The 15,093-nt window shown below is 56.3% G+C and overlaps 1 protein-coding gene across 2 annotated transcripts in view; it reads left to right on the top strand.

The window, feature by feature from the left end:
* CACNA1A (calcium voltage-gated channel subunit alpha1 A) overlaps nt 1-15,093 on the top strand; it is a 213,900-nt gene that overhangs the window by 183,282 nt on the left and 15,525 nt on the right. Inside the window, exons 32-38 of one of the 2 annotated variants that reach the window (XM_034998421.1) lie at nt 5,079-5,195; nt 5,544-5,609; nt 5,783-5,898; nt 7,699-7,849; nt 9,289-9,416; nt 10,632-10,728; nt 14,191-14,296. In XM_034998421.1, the coding sequence (XP_034854312.1) occupies nt 5,079-5,195; nt 5,544-5,609; nt 5,783-5,898; nt 7,699-7,849; nt 9,289-9,416; nt 10,632-10,728; nt 14,191-14,296 (781 nt within the window). Of the gene's footprint in view, nt 1-5,078; nt 5,196-5,543; nt 5,610-5,782; nt 5,899-7,698; nt 7,850-9,288; nt 9,417-10,631; nt 10,729-11,600; nt 11,698-14,190; nt 14,297-15,093 lie in introns of both variants that reach the window. The other variant, XM_034998422.1, reaches the window with a different exon arrangement.

Below are 15,093 nucleotides of genomic sequence, written 5' to 3' on the forward strand. Positions count from 1 at the left end.
TGGCAGTTACTATTATTGCTATTATTTACTGTGAAGGTACTTGGGCCTGCTGTTTGTTCACCAACCACCTCCCCCGCCCCATCCCCCCGGGGCCCTGAATTAGAATCATCTGGAGGGAAAGATAGAGGGTGGGTGTGTGGACCCTTTTAGGATGTTACCTTCCCAATCTGCCGGGCAAGGAGCCCACAGCCACCCCTTTCTGGCTCCCAGGTAAGCCCACTAGGTCAGGCCAGAGCTCAGCCAGGCTGAGGCAGCGAGAGCCAGACCCTTGCGAGGGCAAGTCCCCAGGGTTTGCGGGGGAGAGGGCTCGGGGGGGCCCCCTGGGCCTCAGCTGCTGCCCCCAAGTGGCCGGGTGACGTGGGTTTGCCCTGCGTTCAATGGATAATGACTGTGTTTCTTGTCTTGTCTCTTTTCATGCCTGCTCTTTAAACTGTATATTGGCACAACGCCGTCTGAAAAACTCATCCAATCAAAATGCACTATGAAATTCATTTGTTCATCCATGACGTGGTCTGTGTGTTCATACACCAATGACTATCTCCCAACCCACCACCCCCACTCCCCGCCCGGGAACCGAAACCCATTGGTTTTTTGGCACTGGTTACAAATCAACCTAAAAAACGCTGAACACGCCTCCCCAACTGCCCCCGCCCGCCCGCTCCCCCTCCATCTTCAACATCTGCATCTAGAATCCGGTTGGTCTTACTTCTTTCTGAAGTCTAAATGCCTTACATTAACTGTGAACGCATCTTCTCGCGTCAGCACTGCACGTCCTGTCCTGGGCTTTGGACTTGGGTTGCTTGATGCTCCTCCCAGCCCCCCTCCCCCATCTGTCTGTCTGTCTCCCCAGCCCACTCCCACTCCCTCCCCATTCCTGCAGCCCCTCCTTCCCTCCCTCCCTCCTCCTCTCTTTCTCTCTCTCTCTCACCCCACTCCTCATTGTTTTTATTGGGTTCTGAATTGGGGTTTTCTGCGTGGGTTGGTTTGCATCTTTTGCAAAGAGAAAACTGGGTTTGCCCTGGTAGCACCTCCCACAAGACTAGTCAGCTGGCTGGGTCTCCCGCCCCATCCCTTACCCGCATCCCTACACTCAGAGCCCTTGGCCACCCGCTCTTCGCTCCTGTCCCCTGTTCACCTTCATGGAGCCTGGGCTCCAGGATAGCTCACCCCACTCCAGGCCCGTGGGTTTGACTGGCCAAGTCCGAGGAGGAGGTCCGAGGGCTGGGCAGCAGGCAGGCAAAGACTCTCAGAGGAGGGAAACTCGGAGCAGGCCAGACGAGGCCCTCCCCTGGAGCCCTGGTCTTCACATGGTTGCGTGCCCCACATACACACAGTCACTGGACCCATGTGCCCCCCACTTCCCACATCCACACTCTCCCCCCTTACTTTCTTGTTCAGGTGCTCTTCCTCTCTCTCCTCTCCCCACCAAACACCCATGCATACCTGTCCCTCTCTGTTCCATCCATCCACCCTGCACACACCATCTCCATCCCTCCCACCTCCCTTACTTGGCTCCTTGCACACTTCTCACTCTGGTACATTCCATCTGCCTCCACCTCATCCCTACCACCTCTGCGCCCCTTTGAAGGACACCCTGAATGGCACCTTCACACCAGGATCCCTCCCGAGCTAGCAACACCACGTGCACTCATCCACCAGACATTTCACGATTCCAAATGTGGTGCCACAAGCAGAGTGGTGGGCTGAAGTGGACACCATCACTACCACCCCCTCGCCTAAACCCAAAGTGGGGGACGCCCGGCATTGGTCAAATAACCGCTCTCAAACCCACCTGAAGTTTCGGCTGTGTTATGAACTAAAGGATAAGCATTGTTAACAAAAGAGGAGGGAGAAGAGCATTCGAGGCCCAGAACAGCACGTGCAAAGGCCCGGTAGCAAGAGGAATCGTGCGGGAGTCTGGGTCTACAGGTGAGGGAGTGTGGCTGGAGCAAAGAGCAAAGGAAGGCTGACCCAGGGACAGTGAAGAGGGCAGAAGGGGATGAGCCCTCGTGGAAACCTGAGAGAATCTGGAGCAGGGGCAGCATCGGAAGTGTGATTAGATAAGATGGCTGAGGCTGCGCGGGAGCAGCCAGGCAGGAGGCTGGGCTGGAAGGGAGCACCGGGGTCCCCGTGAGAGGGGACTGGCCCCCTGAGCAGGGGCTTTTCCGGGACCTGGGGATGGGTTGGGTCTGGGCTGGGGGAGGAAGGTACCTGGAGGGATCTGAGTCTGGCTTGAACTGGGAGATGGAAGTTAGGGAATGCCAGAAGAGGGCCAGGTTGGGGGAAGAGCACAGAGGGTTTGAGTTGCCTTTAAGGGCGCCTCAGAAGAAGTCAAGTGGTTGACAAGAAGGCAGGTGGTTATGGGATCTGGAGCACAGGGGCAAGGTCAGCTGAGGTGGGGTCTGCAAGTGGCAGGATTTCTCCGGACCCTTCAGATGGCTGGTTCTCACATCTTTCTGAGTGTGACAAGCCTTCCAGGGCCTGCATCCCACCCCATCAGCCTTGAACCGGGAAGCACAGGGCAGGCTTGGAGGAGAGCACAGCCGCTCCTTCTTGGGCTGTGGACGGAAAGATGGAAGCTAGGAAAAGGGAAGTCACCAGAAGTTCTGTGAGCACATGAAGGACTCGATGCAGAACCAAGAAGAGATGGAGGGGTGGATGAGGGCAGACAAGCACCATCCCATGCCCCATCCCCTGGACCTCTCTCATCTCCACCCCCTACCTCCCCCATGTGTCTCCTCCCTCCACTCCAAGAAGGGCAGCATACTCTCTGCACGCGTCTCCCTGCGAGACCCCCTTGCTTCTCTTGCATGGTGGCAGGCCCCCCCCGCCGCTCTACCCTGAGTCCCTGGAGGCTGCTCCAGGCCCGCCTGCCTTTGCATGCTGGGCAGAGTCCACATGTTATGACCCGCCCTGTGAAGGGATGGCTTGTACTCTGGGGATGGTCGGGAGGGGCTGGGGACACCTGGGGCCATCGGCCCCATCCCCAGGTAGAGCTGGGTGGCCAGGCAGGGCTGGGAGCCAGGTCAGCTGGGCACAGGGGGTGAGTGACTCTCAGCTGAGCTGGGTGTGGGCGCTTATTCGAGGCCCTTGGAACATTCTCATAGCGGTTGGGCCCGGTATGGTCAGGGTAGGATCTCCCAGCCCTTTCCCCATCCTAGAGGCCTAAGGGCCAACTGATGGGTCCCAACAAGCATCCTAGACTTTGCCAGCCAGTCCAGAGGCCTCTTGTCAACTCCAGAAATTCCTTGAACTCCCATCCCTGCCTCTCAGCTCCCAGGCCAGACCCAGTAGCTGGGAAGCCCCCAGGAGCCACCAAGTAGGATGTCCATAGAGAATTCATCATCCGAACTTTTGAGAGCAAAAGGGGAGCTGTGACTGTCAGGGTGACCGGTGTGGTCACCCCTGTGCCATTTGAGGGGTGAGGGCTAGGCCAGTGGAAACCTGGCTACATGGCCTCTGTCTAGGGCTCCTCTAGATAAAGCTTCTCCGCCTCCAGCCTGCCAGTGGACTGACCAGCGGAGCTTTCCTTGTTTGCCTGAGGCAGGGGTCTCACACTCCAACGCCTCCAGCATCGAAGCAGGTGCCATAGGCCAGGAAAGCGGGTGCCATTTCTAGGACGTGGGGGACCTCGGCAAACTGGAGGGCATGTGGCCTGCATCACAGGGGCAGCCACATCTAAGCCCCAGCTAACTTTTGCCAACCTGGAGGCAGGTCCAGAGTTGCCCAGATCGCCAGATTTGGGGGAGAAATCTGATTTTTAAACACTGGCAACTCTTTTTAATGGAAACAAAACAAAACTGCTCAGGCCCAACAAGATAGCTTCACCAGCCAGATTTGGTCCATTTGTGACTTTGAGCCGCCTGTCCCCCAGCAGCGACCCTGAGGCCCCAGCAGGCAAGCCCCCACTCCCCCCACCCCCAGGGCAGCCAGAGCCCACCTCCTGCTGCTCTCTTGGCTCCCCTCCCAGCTGACCACCCCCCTTCCCTGGGGGGGGGGGGTTCTCCCGGCTTGGGCGGGAGGAGGTAGAGGCAATGACTAGTCAGGGGGTCTTTGAGCAGAGGCAAGGTCCACGCAGGGAGGTCCTGGGGGCAGGGACGGCCCCACCTCCAGCACCGGCCCCTCGGTGGGCCTGGGCTGCTTGCGAGCTCACCCACCCACGGGCGCTGCGTACTTCCTGCTTCCCGCAGGCCTGGTCCCGTGCTACTCCACCCAGCCCCAGAAGCTGAGAAGCCATCCCTGAGAGGGGGGAAAAGGGCCCCAAATGCATCTTCTCCGACTCAGCGGGCAGCGAGGACTCGCCCTGCAGCCGACCAGCCCCAGCTCCCTCCCGTCCTCCCCATTCCCGCTCGCCAAGGGGGTAAGAAAAGATGCTCTTCTGCTTCTCCGATTGGCTCAAGCCGCTGCTCCTCTTGGCCGTGGGGTGAGGTCAGGGCGGGCAGGAGCGGGTGGGCAGCTCGGCAGGGCAGGGCAGGGCAGGGTGCCCGTTGAGTCCCACGACAGATGCATTTCTGGCCTGGAGCGTAACATGCCCTGGGAACCCGCACATGTCCACCAGGCCTGAGCGCGCTGGCTACCCCCACCCCGCCCTGGTGTTTGTGCATCGTACACGTGTGATGGATTCGGCAACTTGACCCGCTTGTGTCCTACCGTCTCAGTGCATTTGGTTGTTGGGAGAAACAAAAACCATCTCGATTTTTTTCCTGATTGGATGATTCGGATATATTTTCTTTTCCTTGTTCTTTTGTTATTTCTTCCCCACCCCTACCCCACCCGGTTCCTTTCTCTTCCTTCCTTTTTCTTTCCTTTTCCCCCATTGCGGGTGGGGCTGGCAGGGAGGGTTTATGCTTTTGAGTTGCCTTTTCCTCCCTTCCACCCTCTCCCCCCCCCCAACTTTGTTCCTTTTTCGACGTTTTTCCTCCGCACCATTGCATTAATAGTGCTTTCTCTCCCTCCTTATTTGGGGTCTGGCTTGCTTTTCCTGTTGGTTGGCTTCATGTAGGGGCCTCTGTGAGTGGTGACGGCTCTGAGCCCCCGGGGGTGGGTGGATGGTCACACTTTTCTCTCCATCTCCCCAGAATAACTTCATCAACTTGAGCTTTCTCCGCCTCTTCCGAGCTGCCCGGCTCATCAAACTCCTCCGTCAGGGTTACACCATCCGAATTCTTCTCTGGACCTTTGTGCAGTCCTTCAAGGTGAGCCCCTGATGCCAGTCTAGGGCTGAGAAGATCTTAACCCCACCCCTGCTCTGGCTGAAAGTAGAAATCAGGTGGAAATGCCTCTGTGGCGCACTTTGCTGAGAGTCTGTGATCTGCACGGCTCTTCTCTAGACCGCCTGCCCCTGGTGTGGCTTGAGAGCTCCAGAGGGAATGCCCCTGATACCTTCTTGCCACTATAGCTTCAAAGAGGCCCAAGCCTTGGCACCACTCTGGCACAGCATGGGGCCACTAGCCCCATGGGGCAGAGCGCTGGGACAAGGGAGGGAAATGGTGGGGGTAATAAGCCCCCCTGGCACTCTCCTTCATTACCTTCTTTCCCACCAGGCCCTGCCATATGTCTGTCTGCTGATTGCCATGCTTTTCTTTATCTACGCCATCATCGGGATGCAGGTGAGTGCCAGTCCCCTAGTGTCCCTAGAGCCCTCCCTGGGAAGGCCACTGTCCTGAGGCAGGGGTGGGTCAGGGGAACCCAGTTTGGAGAGAGAGCCATGATGGTTGAGTGGAGTTTCCCTGAAGCCACTGGGGGCATGGCTGCCCCTGGTCATCACCCTCCGATTCCCCAGGTGTTTGGCAACATCGGCATCGACGTGGAGGATGAGGACAGTGATGAGGATGAGTTCCAAATCACCGAGCACAATAACTTTCGCACCTTCTTCCAGGCCCTCATGCTTCTCTTCAGGTGAGCGGGAGCACGTGCTTTCATGCTCCTCTTCTGGTGGGGGCGTGTCCTCTCCCTGTAGGGGGCGTGTCCTCTCCTTCCTCTTCCCGTAGGGGGCGTGTCCTTTCCTTCCTCTTCCTGTAGGGGGCGTGCTGTCTTCCTTCTGTTCCAGTGAGGCTTGGGATGGGTTTGTGGGGGCCCCAGGGACCCTGGCTGGGCAGAAGCTAAAGGTCCTGGGATCCAGGCATAGAAGGCATTTTCAGGCATTACTTCACTGAATCCTCCTGACCATCCTGTGAGGTGGGGATTCTTGGCAACCCCATCTGACAGGTGAGGAAGTTGAGGCTAATAGACCTGAGGCTTGATTCTTAATCCTGGCTGCACATTAGAGTTCCTTCATTCATTCATCATAGGTTTATTGAGCACCCACTGTGTGCCAGGCATTGCTGAAGGTACTGTAAACAAAGCAGAAAGAGATATTCTGTGCCCTCCAGATGCTTCTATTCCTGCGGAGGAGAAAGGCAATCAGTAAGCTAATGATGGAGAGTGCAGGAAGGGGATAAAATTCAAGGTTAAGAGGGAAATGGAGGCACAAAAGAACAAATAATGTATGATTCCAGGGGCGCCTGGGTGGCTCAGATGGTTAAGCGTCTGCCTTCGGCTCAGGTCATGATCCCAGAGTCCTGGGATCGAGTCCCGCATCGGGCTCCCCGCTCTGCGGGAAGTCTGCTTCTCCCTCTGCCTCTCTCTCTCTCTCTCATGAATAAATAAATAAAATCTTTGAAAAAAAAAAAAAGAAAAAAATAATAATGTATGATTCCACTTATATGAGGTGCCCAGAACAGGCAAATCCATAGAGAAGAAAAGGTGGACTAGAGATTGCCAGGGGTTGCATGACTGGGATGGATGAAAGATTCTGGAGGTAAACAGTGGTGATGGGTGCACAGTATTGTGAATGTACTGAATGCCACTGAACTTTACCCTTAAAAATAGTTAAAATAATCAATTTTTTTTAAGATTTTTATTTATTTATTTGACAGAGAGAGAGAGCACAAGCAGGTGGAGTGACAGTCAGAGGAAAAGGGAGAAGCAAGCTCTCAGCTGAGCAGAGAGCCCAGAGCGCAGCTAGATCCCAGGATCCTGGGATCATGACCCAAGCCGAAGGCAGACACTCAACCGACTGAGCCAGCCAGGGACCCCTAAAATGATAAATCTTATGTTATGCATACTTGGGGATGAGAAAAAAATTTTTTTTAATTTAGCAACAACATCTAAAGGAATGGAGTGCTGGTAGGTCACGCCTCCCTGGAGGCAGGTGACACATGAGAGAAATAGGTGAGGGAGGGAACCACGTGGATATCTGAAGAAGGGCAGGCCAGGCAGAAGGTATAGCAAGTGCAAAGGCCCTGAGGCAGGAGCATGGCCAACATGTTTGGAGACAGTGAGATCCCAGTGTGCCTGGAGCAGAGAGACCTAGGGAGAAGGAAGTAAGAGATGATTATTGCCTGGAGGAACGGGAGCTTTTAAGACATACCTACCTATATTCCCAGACCCCACCCCAGACCAACTGAAAGCAAGCCTGCGGGAGTGGGACTTCGGCATCAGCATTGTTTAAAGCCCCGCCCCCCCCACCGTGAACTTTAATGCACAGCTAAAGGATGAGAATCACCTCTCTGAGTTCCCAGAGAGAAAAGGTGGCGTACCTAGAACTTGAACTCATGCCAGTCCAACTCCAGAGCCCCGTGCTAATATCCTCGAAGGATATTAGTGTCCAGGGCTGGGTGCCCAGGTCCCTGATGATGTCCCCTCTCCGTTCCTCAGAAGTGCTACCGGGGAGGCTTGGCACAACATCATGCTTTCCTGCCTCAGCGGGAAGCCATGTGATAAGAACTCTGGCATCCTGACTGCCGAGTGTGGCAATGAATTTGCTTATTTTTACTTCGTTTCCTTCATCTTCCTGTGCTCATTTCTGGTGAGTCTGTGCACATGGGGGGCGGAGCGGGGAGGGGAGGCCTCTCTGACCTGGCTCCCACTCCGGGGCAGAGGTTTCTCTAGAATATGGCTGTGTCACAGATTTGCTCCCTCCAGAGCATCTCTGAGCCGGCTGGGGATTAGGTTAACCAGGGATTCTCAATGTTCCCACTGTTGATATCTGGGGCTGGCTCGTTCTCGGGGTGGGGGGGCAGGGGGGCTGTCCTGTGCACTGCAGTGTGTTTAGCAGCATCCCTGACCTCCACCCTCAGGTGTGATAAGCAAACATGCCTCCCGACATTGACAGTGCCCCCGGGGTTGGGGGGAAGGACAGAATCTCCCCCATCTGAGAATGGCTGGGTTTTACTGAGAGAAAAACTAGCGGAGCTGAGAGCTGGTCCCCTGGCCCGGCTGGTTACACAGGATGCTAGTTATGCCCCCCTCTTCTTCCTGGAGCAGTCAGAGCGAAGTCAGAAGAACAGAAACTCTCTAGATATTGTAAGCAGAGGAGACTTAATACAGGGATTGGCTACATGGGGTTGAAAGAGAACTAGAGAACCCTGGAGTCACCAAGGATTCCTGGCTGCGGGAATTAAAAGGAAAGGAGGGTGGATCAACCCACCCCGCTGCCCCTGGCACCATGGCTGTCTGCGGCCCCAGGACACTTGCAGACGGTGATGGTTTCCTGTGGTTGTGTGCCCCCCTTAACCAATCACAGCCTTCGGTTGTATGACCGCTGCCTGGGAAGCCAGAAAGTAGGGGTCGGCCACACCCAGCTACAGCCTGTTACGTGGGAAGGAGGAGGGTTCCCCGGATGCTGCTACCCGGGAGGAGACAAATCACAATGTTCAGTAAGGGAGGAACATTTGCAAAGGCTTGGAGGCAAAATGATGCAAGCTCCCTGTGTACCGAGGGCTAGAAGAACACATGAAAAGGTGTTACCAGGTGTAGATGAGGGCAAGAAAATTAATTCATCTGTCCGTCCGTCCATCAATCCATCCAGGAAATAGTTGCCGATTGCTTACTTTGTGCTGGGGCTGGGAATACAACCCACATGGAGCACTGACTTTGGCCTCGTTGGGGGACTGGTGTGGGGAGATTTGGGTCATGGCGGCCCCTTGGGCTTGGCCCCCATTTCATGTAGCCTCTCCCCCCTCTCTCTCCTGCTCTGTCTCTGTCCATCACTACTGGTCTCTGTCTTTTTGTATTTCTCTGTCTCCGTCTTTGTCTCTGTCTCTCTGTCCCATCTCCATTTCGGCATGTTTTTGGGGCTCCTTGTGTGAGTGTGTGTCTCTCTTCCCCATCCCCCCATCTTTTTCTTTCTCTGTCTCCCTTTCCCCATCTCACCTCTCCCTCCCTCTCTCTCCGGGCCTCCGCGTATGTGTGTTTGGGTATGTCTCGCTCTCCCCCACTCCCTCTCGGCCCCCGGGGTCTCCACAGATGCTGAACCTCTTTGTCGCCGTCATCATGGACAACTTTGAGTACCTCACCCGAGATTCCTCCATCCTGGGGCCCCACCACCTGGATGAGTACGTGCGTGTCTGGGCCGAGTACGACCCCGCCGCATGGTAAGGAGTCATCCGCACCTTCCAGCCACATTGCCCACCCTTCTCTGGCACTAGGGCCCACGAGGCTAGGTCAGGCCCCAGACTTTGGGGCATTGGGTCCCGCTAGCTGAGAATCTCCGAGTGGTCAACCTGGAGGAAAAAGAGGAGAATCAGCGCCCTCACACACTACAGGTGAAGTGGTTGGGGGCCACCTGCCCAAGGCCCGGGCTTTCTGGGCGATGAGGAAAGGAATCAAGCATTGAGGATTTTGTGTCCCCCTCACTGAGAGGCCTCTGGATGGCGAGGACAAGCTAACCAGGCCCCGGGGAGGAAGCCAGAGGCCTCTCAGCCTCTGCTGTCCTGGGAGCAATAGGAACGGGGCCGGCCTAGCTCCCTTGGCAGATGAGATTGGCCGGGAGATCAGAGTGGTGCTGGACAGTGATCGAAGGAGACCAGGGCCGAAGACACAGAGCCTCAGGGTTTCTTGCATTGTCACGGTCGCAAAGGGAGCGAGCTCTTCTACCCTTGGGCACCAGAGTGCTCCTGACGGACTGACAGGTGGTGGTTCCAGAGGGTCGTTCTCCACCCTGTGCACGTGGGGAGCAGCATGAAGCTGCTCAGAGGAGCCATCCCAAACCTTGGCGCCCACCAACTACTAACTGAAGAGGCTAGTTCGAGCTGGGCTTGGGGCCTGGGAAAGCATTAATGGGGGCCCTTGGCAGCCTGGGTGCTGGAAGGGAGGCCTCAGGAGAAAGGCGGGGAGGAGTCCATCTTTGCTGTTCCCGCAGCCCCAGACAAGTCCTCCACGAGACTGAGAGGCTGGGGTGAGCCATGGGTCTGGGAGCTTGACTTTTGGCTGGTTCCTAACTCTTCCTCTTTTGATTTTAGGTCATAGCAGTTGGATGCTGTCCCCCTATCCTCTATTCCTCGAGCTCCCCCTCCCCACAGTGTAGTCCATGTAGATTATGGAGAAGGGAGATACAGAGAGAGCCCTAGGCCCTGGGAGGGCCCCCCCACCCCTCGGCCCAGAGCTTTCCCACACCCCAACCGAGACCCTCTGCCCCCAGTCTGTCTGGGAACAGCTCAGGGACCTTCCCTCATCCCTGAGTCTCCCCCAGCCCTTCAAAGCCAGGGGTCCCCAGCCCCTGGCATCATGACCTTGCTGCGTGCGCGGGGAGCCAGCCCGTGAGCGCAGCCTGACCCCTGCCTCCACTAACCCCTGTCTTCTCCTTTCAGTGGTCGGATTCATTATAAGGATATGTACAGTTTATTGCGCGTGATATCTCCCCCTCTCGGCTTAGGCAAGAAATGTCCTCATAGGGTTGCTTGCAAGGTTTGAATTCCACTAAAACCTGCTAGCATCCATGGAATGAGTGTGGCTTGGGGTTCTTCAATATATATATTTCATATATATATATATATATATATATCTAAAAAACAGAGCCATCTCTCTTTCTTGCATTAAACTAGAGAATTCTTAGCCAACAGAATGCAGTCACGTAGACTCGATGAAGCATGGGACATACCTCTCTGTTCCCTTCAGCCATTTCTGCTTGCTCTTAGCTGACGCTGCCCATCCCAGGGTCTCAACGGCACCCCAAATCAGACACATCAAGGGGGGTCAGAACTGTGCATTGACCCCCCCATCACCTCCACTCTCTCCCCCTCTACCCTTTGCCTCCCAAAGCCCCCAGCCCTCCTCCCGCTGCCCCGGCCCCCGCCTCCCTGTCTAGGCCCCCTCAGAGACCAGCCTCAGCCAAACCAGAGAACTTGACCCAATTTTTAAAAGAACACTGAGCCAGAGCGTTGTGCCAGGCCCTCCAAAATGAGACCCCACCTGTCCTCCAAGTCCCACGAGAACCATAGCTCAAAGTCAAAATTGAATCTGACTTTTCTCTTTTCTCTCTCTCTCTCCCTGCTCATGAGCAGTGAAATAATCTTTTTTTAATGACCTTTTCTTCCATTTTTTTCCTCCTGTTTTCCATTTATTTAAAACACCTATTTTATTGTTCTCTGCATCTTTCTCTCTCTATTTTTTCGGCTCGTATGGTTTTTTTGGTTTGGTTGGTTTTTTTTTTTTCTTTTTTTTTTTTGGTTTGGTTTTTTTTTTTTTTTTTTCCCTTCTCTTCCGTTTCTCCCTCTTCCTCCACCGACCCCTTCCTTTGGTTCTCCGTTCCCACCCCGTTTTGTTTTCGGTGCTGCCAGGGGCCGCATGCCTTACCCGGACATGTATCAGATGCTGAGACACATGTCTCCGCCCCTGGGTCTGGGGAAGAAGTGTCCGGCCAGAGTGGCTTACAAGGTAGTCTACCCTTGCCGACCACCGGCGTCGGGCACTGGGGATTTTTCAGCGCTGACCAGGAACAACCAGCCGAGCTCTTTTTCCAGAGTTACTCTTCTTCTTCTTTTTTTTTTCTCTCTTTTTCTTTTTCTTTTTTCCCCTTTCCTCCTCGAGTAAATGGATCATGACCGTCCCTTGACTCTAAGCAGCACACTGTGTCCGTCTTTTCTGATGAGTGTGTCTTGGTGTTTTGAGACTCCATTATGGCCAATACGCCGGGGGGGAGGGGGAGGGGAGCCCCAGTCCCCTCGGAACCAAATTGGACATGAACATGCTTCAGAGGAAATGCCACCTCGCCTCCTTTCTGCCCACCCAGAGTGGCCCCCGCGCCCAGGCCCAGACCGGGGCAGGTACCTCGCGGCTGGGGGGGTGGGCTTTGACCCCAAAAAGGCGAGGCCCTGCCCCCCATCTTTTGTATCTTGTGCCCCCAGATCCAGTGCCCCCCCCATATACACCTGAAGCTGATCTCTGACCTAGGGCCTTAGGGGATTCGAGACCTCCCAAGGAGTACCCGGAGCCTCTCCTCCCCCCCCAAAAGTTGCTTCCAAGCCCCCACCCCTATGCCACCCATTCCCCCCCAGACACCCCAACATGCCTCTCCATTGTTCCAGAGTGGGCAGGCAGGCCGCAGCTGGACCCCTGGACCGTGGCACCCTGATGCAGGCCATGCACGCTGCCTTGGCGGGGGCCTGGGGCGGGCAGGCACCATGGCCGACCGGGGGATGGTGCATGCTGGCTGAAGGAGCAGGGGTCCTGCCGCTAGGCGGCTGGGCTGGGCCACCCCTCCAGACCCCTGTCCCGGAATCTCCCTTGGCACCCAAGGACAGATGCTCTGTTCCCTCCAGCTCATCCACGAGAAGTTCAGGGATGACCTTTAAAATTGCCGCCCCCTCTACCAGAAAATTGCCCCATCGTCCTATTCTCCCATCCAGCTTGGCCCCCACCCTGTGTCTGTGAGAGTCCTCTCTCCCCTTCTGTTAATGCCGTTCCTTCCTGTCTCGAGTTTCCATCCCCCTGCAACCTCATTCCTCCTCTTCCTCCTTTCCAGTCAAGACTGGGAAGAGGCTGTTCCACCAGCATCTTTGACAAGCCTCTCCTAGCACCTGTCCTTACTCTAGCTTTCCTTTTGTACCTTCTCTTGTCTCTGCTTGTCTGCGTGCATGTGTGCGTGTGCGTGCGTGTGTGTGTGTGTGTGTGTGTGTGTGTGAGAGAGAGAGCATGACCCCCCTTCCGTTCCTGGTCTCTGTGCAGGGCCGCCAGGGGTCCATAAGGCACCTTTGTGCAAATTTGAAAAGGACACCCCTTCCACAGAACATTTCATCTGTTGGAAAATTGTTGTAATCCACCCATCTGGCAAAAACAAGAAACTTCTTTGTTATCAGCTGGAAAGTTGTCATTTAAATATACAAATCCATGATTTCTAAGACGGTGAACCCTTTGTGCAGTGCACAACCTGCACAGCTGTGCATAGCAGCCCAGTCTGTGTGTGTTTCTCTGCCTACCACCTCCCTCCCTGCCCTGCCCCAATCCCTCTCTTGTGTTCTGTTCTGGGTTTGCCATCCCTCTCCCCATCTCCAGCTCTGTTTCCTGCTGACGTGTGTCTGAATCCCCTAGTGAGCGCCTAACTCACCCTCAACCCCCATCTCCATGCCACCTCAGCCTGGGCTGGTGCCCACCAGTCCAGCATCCTCTCCTACATCACCAAGCATGGGGGAGCAGAGCCCCTGCTTGGGACATGGGGAGTCTTTTCTTCCCTGGGCCACGGGAATGCCCCCTCACCCTTCCCCCTGCCATCGCACAGAGCCAAGATCTGGACATGCCCCTGAGAAACACTTTCCACGGGGCTATGAATGAGTCTCGAGATTCCGTCTGCATGCGCGCCCCTGTCCCCCGTCTGTTCTGTGTGTCACGGCCTCGCTGCATGTCCGCGAGGGGCCGCCCCGTCAGCGGGGGACGCCTGCCTCCTGCTTCTCAGAGGAATGACGTGGTCTGTGCCCATCTGGTCTGGTCTGGGCCGAGCCACGGGTGGAGGTGGGAGCTGGCGGCCCCCCCGGCGGCCGTGGCCGTGGACCCCTGTGCCTGGCTGCTGCATGATCTGCTGCGATCCGCCTTGCGCTCTGCTTCTTTGGGGTCGGAATGGCATGGAGCCATCCAGAAGAACTCTGGGGCAGGGCAAGGAAGGGTCTGGGCCAACCTGGGAAATCTGGGGGTCCAGCGTGCGGGAGAGGGGAGGGCAGAGCCTGGTGGCCTAGGAGAGCCCCAGAGCTCTCCCCGCAGGCCACCAAGGGAAATCGGTAAACAGAGCGCAGGGGACAGGTAACCTGTGAGTGGGGGCCACCTTAGCCACCGCCTTCAGAGTTCTTCCTGGGGCTCCCTGGGTAGTGTGGGTCTGGTGCACGGGGGACCGGGAGGGGGTGCCTGCCAATGACTGGCCCCGCCTTGGGTTTTCTGTAGAGGCTCCTTCGCATGGATCTGCCTGTGGCCGACGACAACACCGTCCACTTCAATTCTACCCTCATGGCCCTGATCCGCACAGCCCTGGACATCAAGATCGCCAAGGGTAAGGGCAGGGACGGGAACAGAGAGGTAGGACAGGATGAAATTGGGGCCTGGGAGGGGAAAGCCGTGGGCAGCCAGGGATCCCACTTGCCACCAGAAACCAGGGGCGCGGCTGCCGGGTCCTGATCTTCCTCCCAGCCACCCGCTCACTCGGCAAACATCCGCGCATGCTTCCTGTGCGACGGGCACTGCTCTCAGTGTCGGGGCACGGGGGCTTCCTCTTGCAGTGGACGGGGCTTCCCCGGGGAGGGTCTGAAGGAGTCATGTGGACCCCTGGGGAGAAAGTGCTCCAGGCAGAGAGATCAGCAGGTACAAAGGCCCTGAGGTAGGAGGCTATCCACCGCTGTGTTGAACCGATTCGCTCTCTGAGCGAGGGGGCGCCTGACCGGATTCATGTTTGAACGGGAGGAGGTCACAGTGAAGGCCACTGACATAATCCAGGGGAACGCAGGACGGCTGACTAGACTCTGGATATGGACTGTTCCGGTTCTGGATATTTCTTGGGAGCTGACCCAGCCAATGGCCGATGGAGGGGGTGAAAGAAAGAGAGGAGTCAAGTCCACCCCCAGGGGTTGGGGCTTTACCACAAGAAGGACATAGCTATTGTTGCCGGAGACAAGGGAAAGGTGGGAGGGGTAGGTTCGGGGCGAAGGAAGGGCAGGAGGTCAGTGTCGGCCTGGAGACACAGTAGGCAGGGGACTCTCCAGCTTATACGTCCAGTGGGGGATGCCTCCCCAGGAAGGATCTGAAGGAGGCGAGGGAATGAGTTTTCCTGGCTGGGCTGAAGGTGAAAAGTCA

The sequence above is a fragment of the Mirounga leonina genome, unplaced genomic scaffold (assembly GCF_011800145.1).
Source record: "Mirounga leonina isolate KUSES-001 unplaced genomic scaffold, KU_Mleo_1.0 Mir_94, whole genome shotgun sequence".
Lineage (NCBI taxonomy): Eukaryota > Metazoa > Chordata > Mammalia > Carnivora > Phocidae > Mirounga > Mirounga leonina.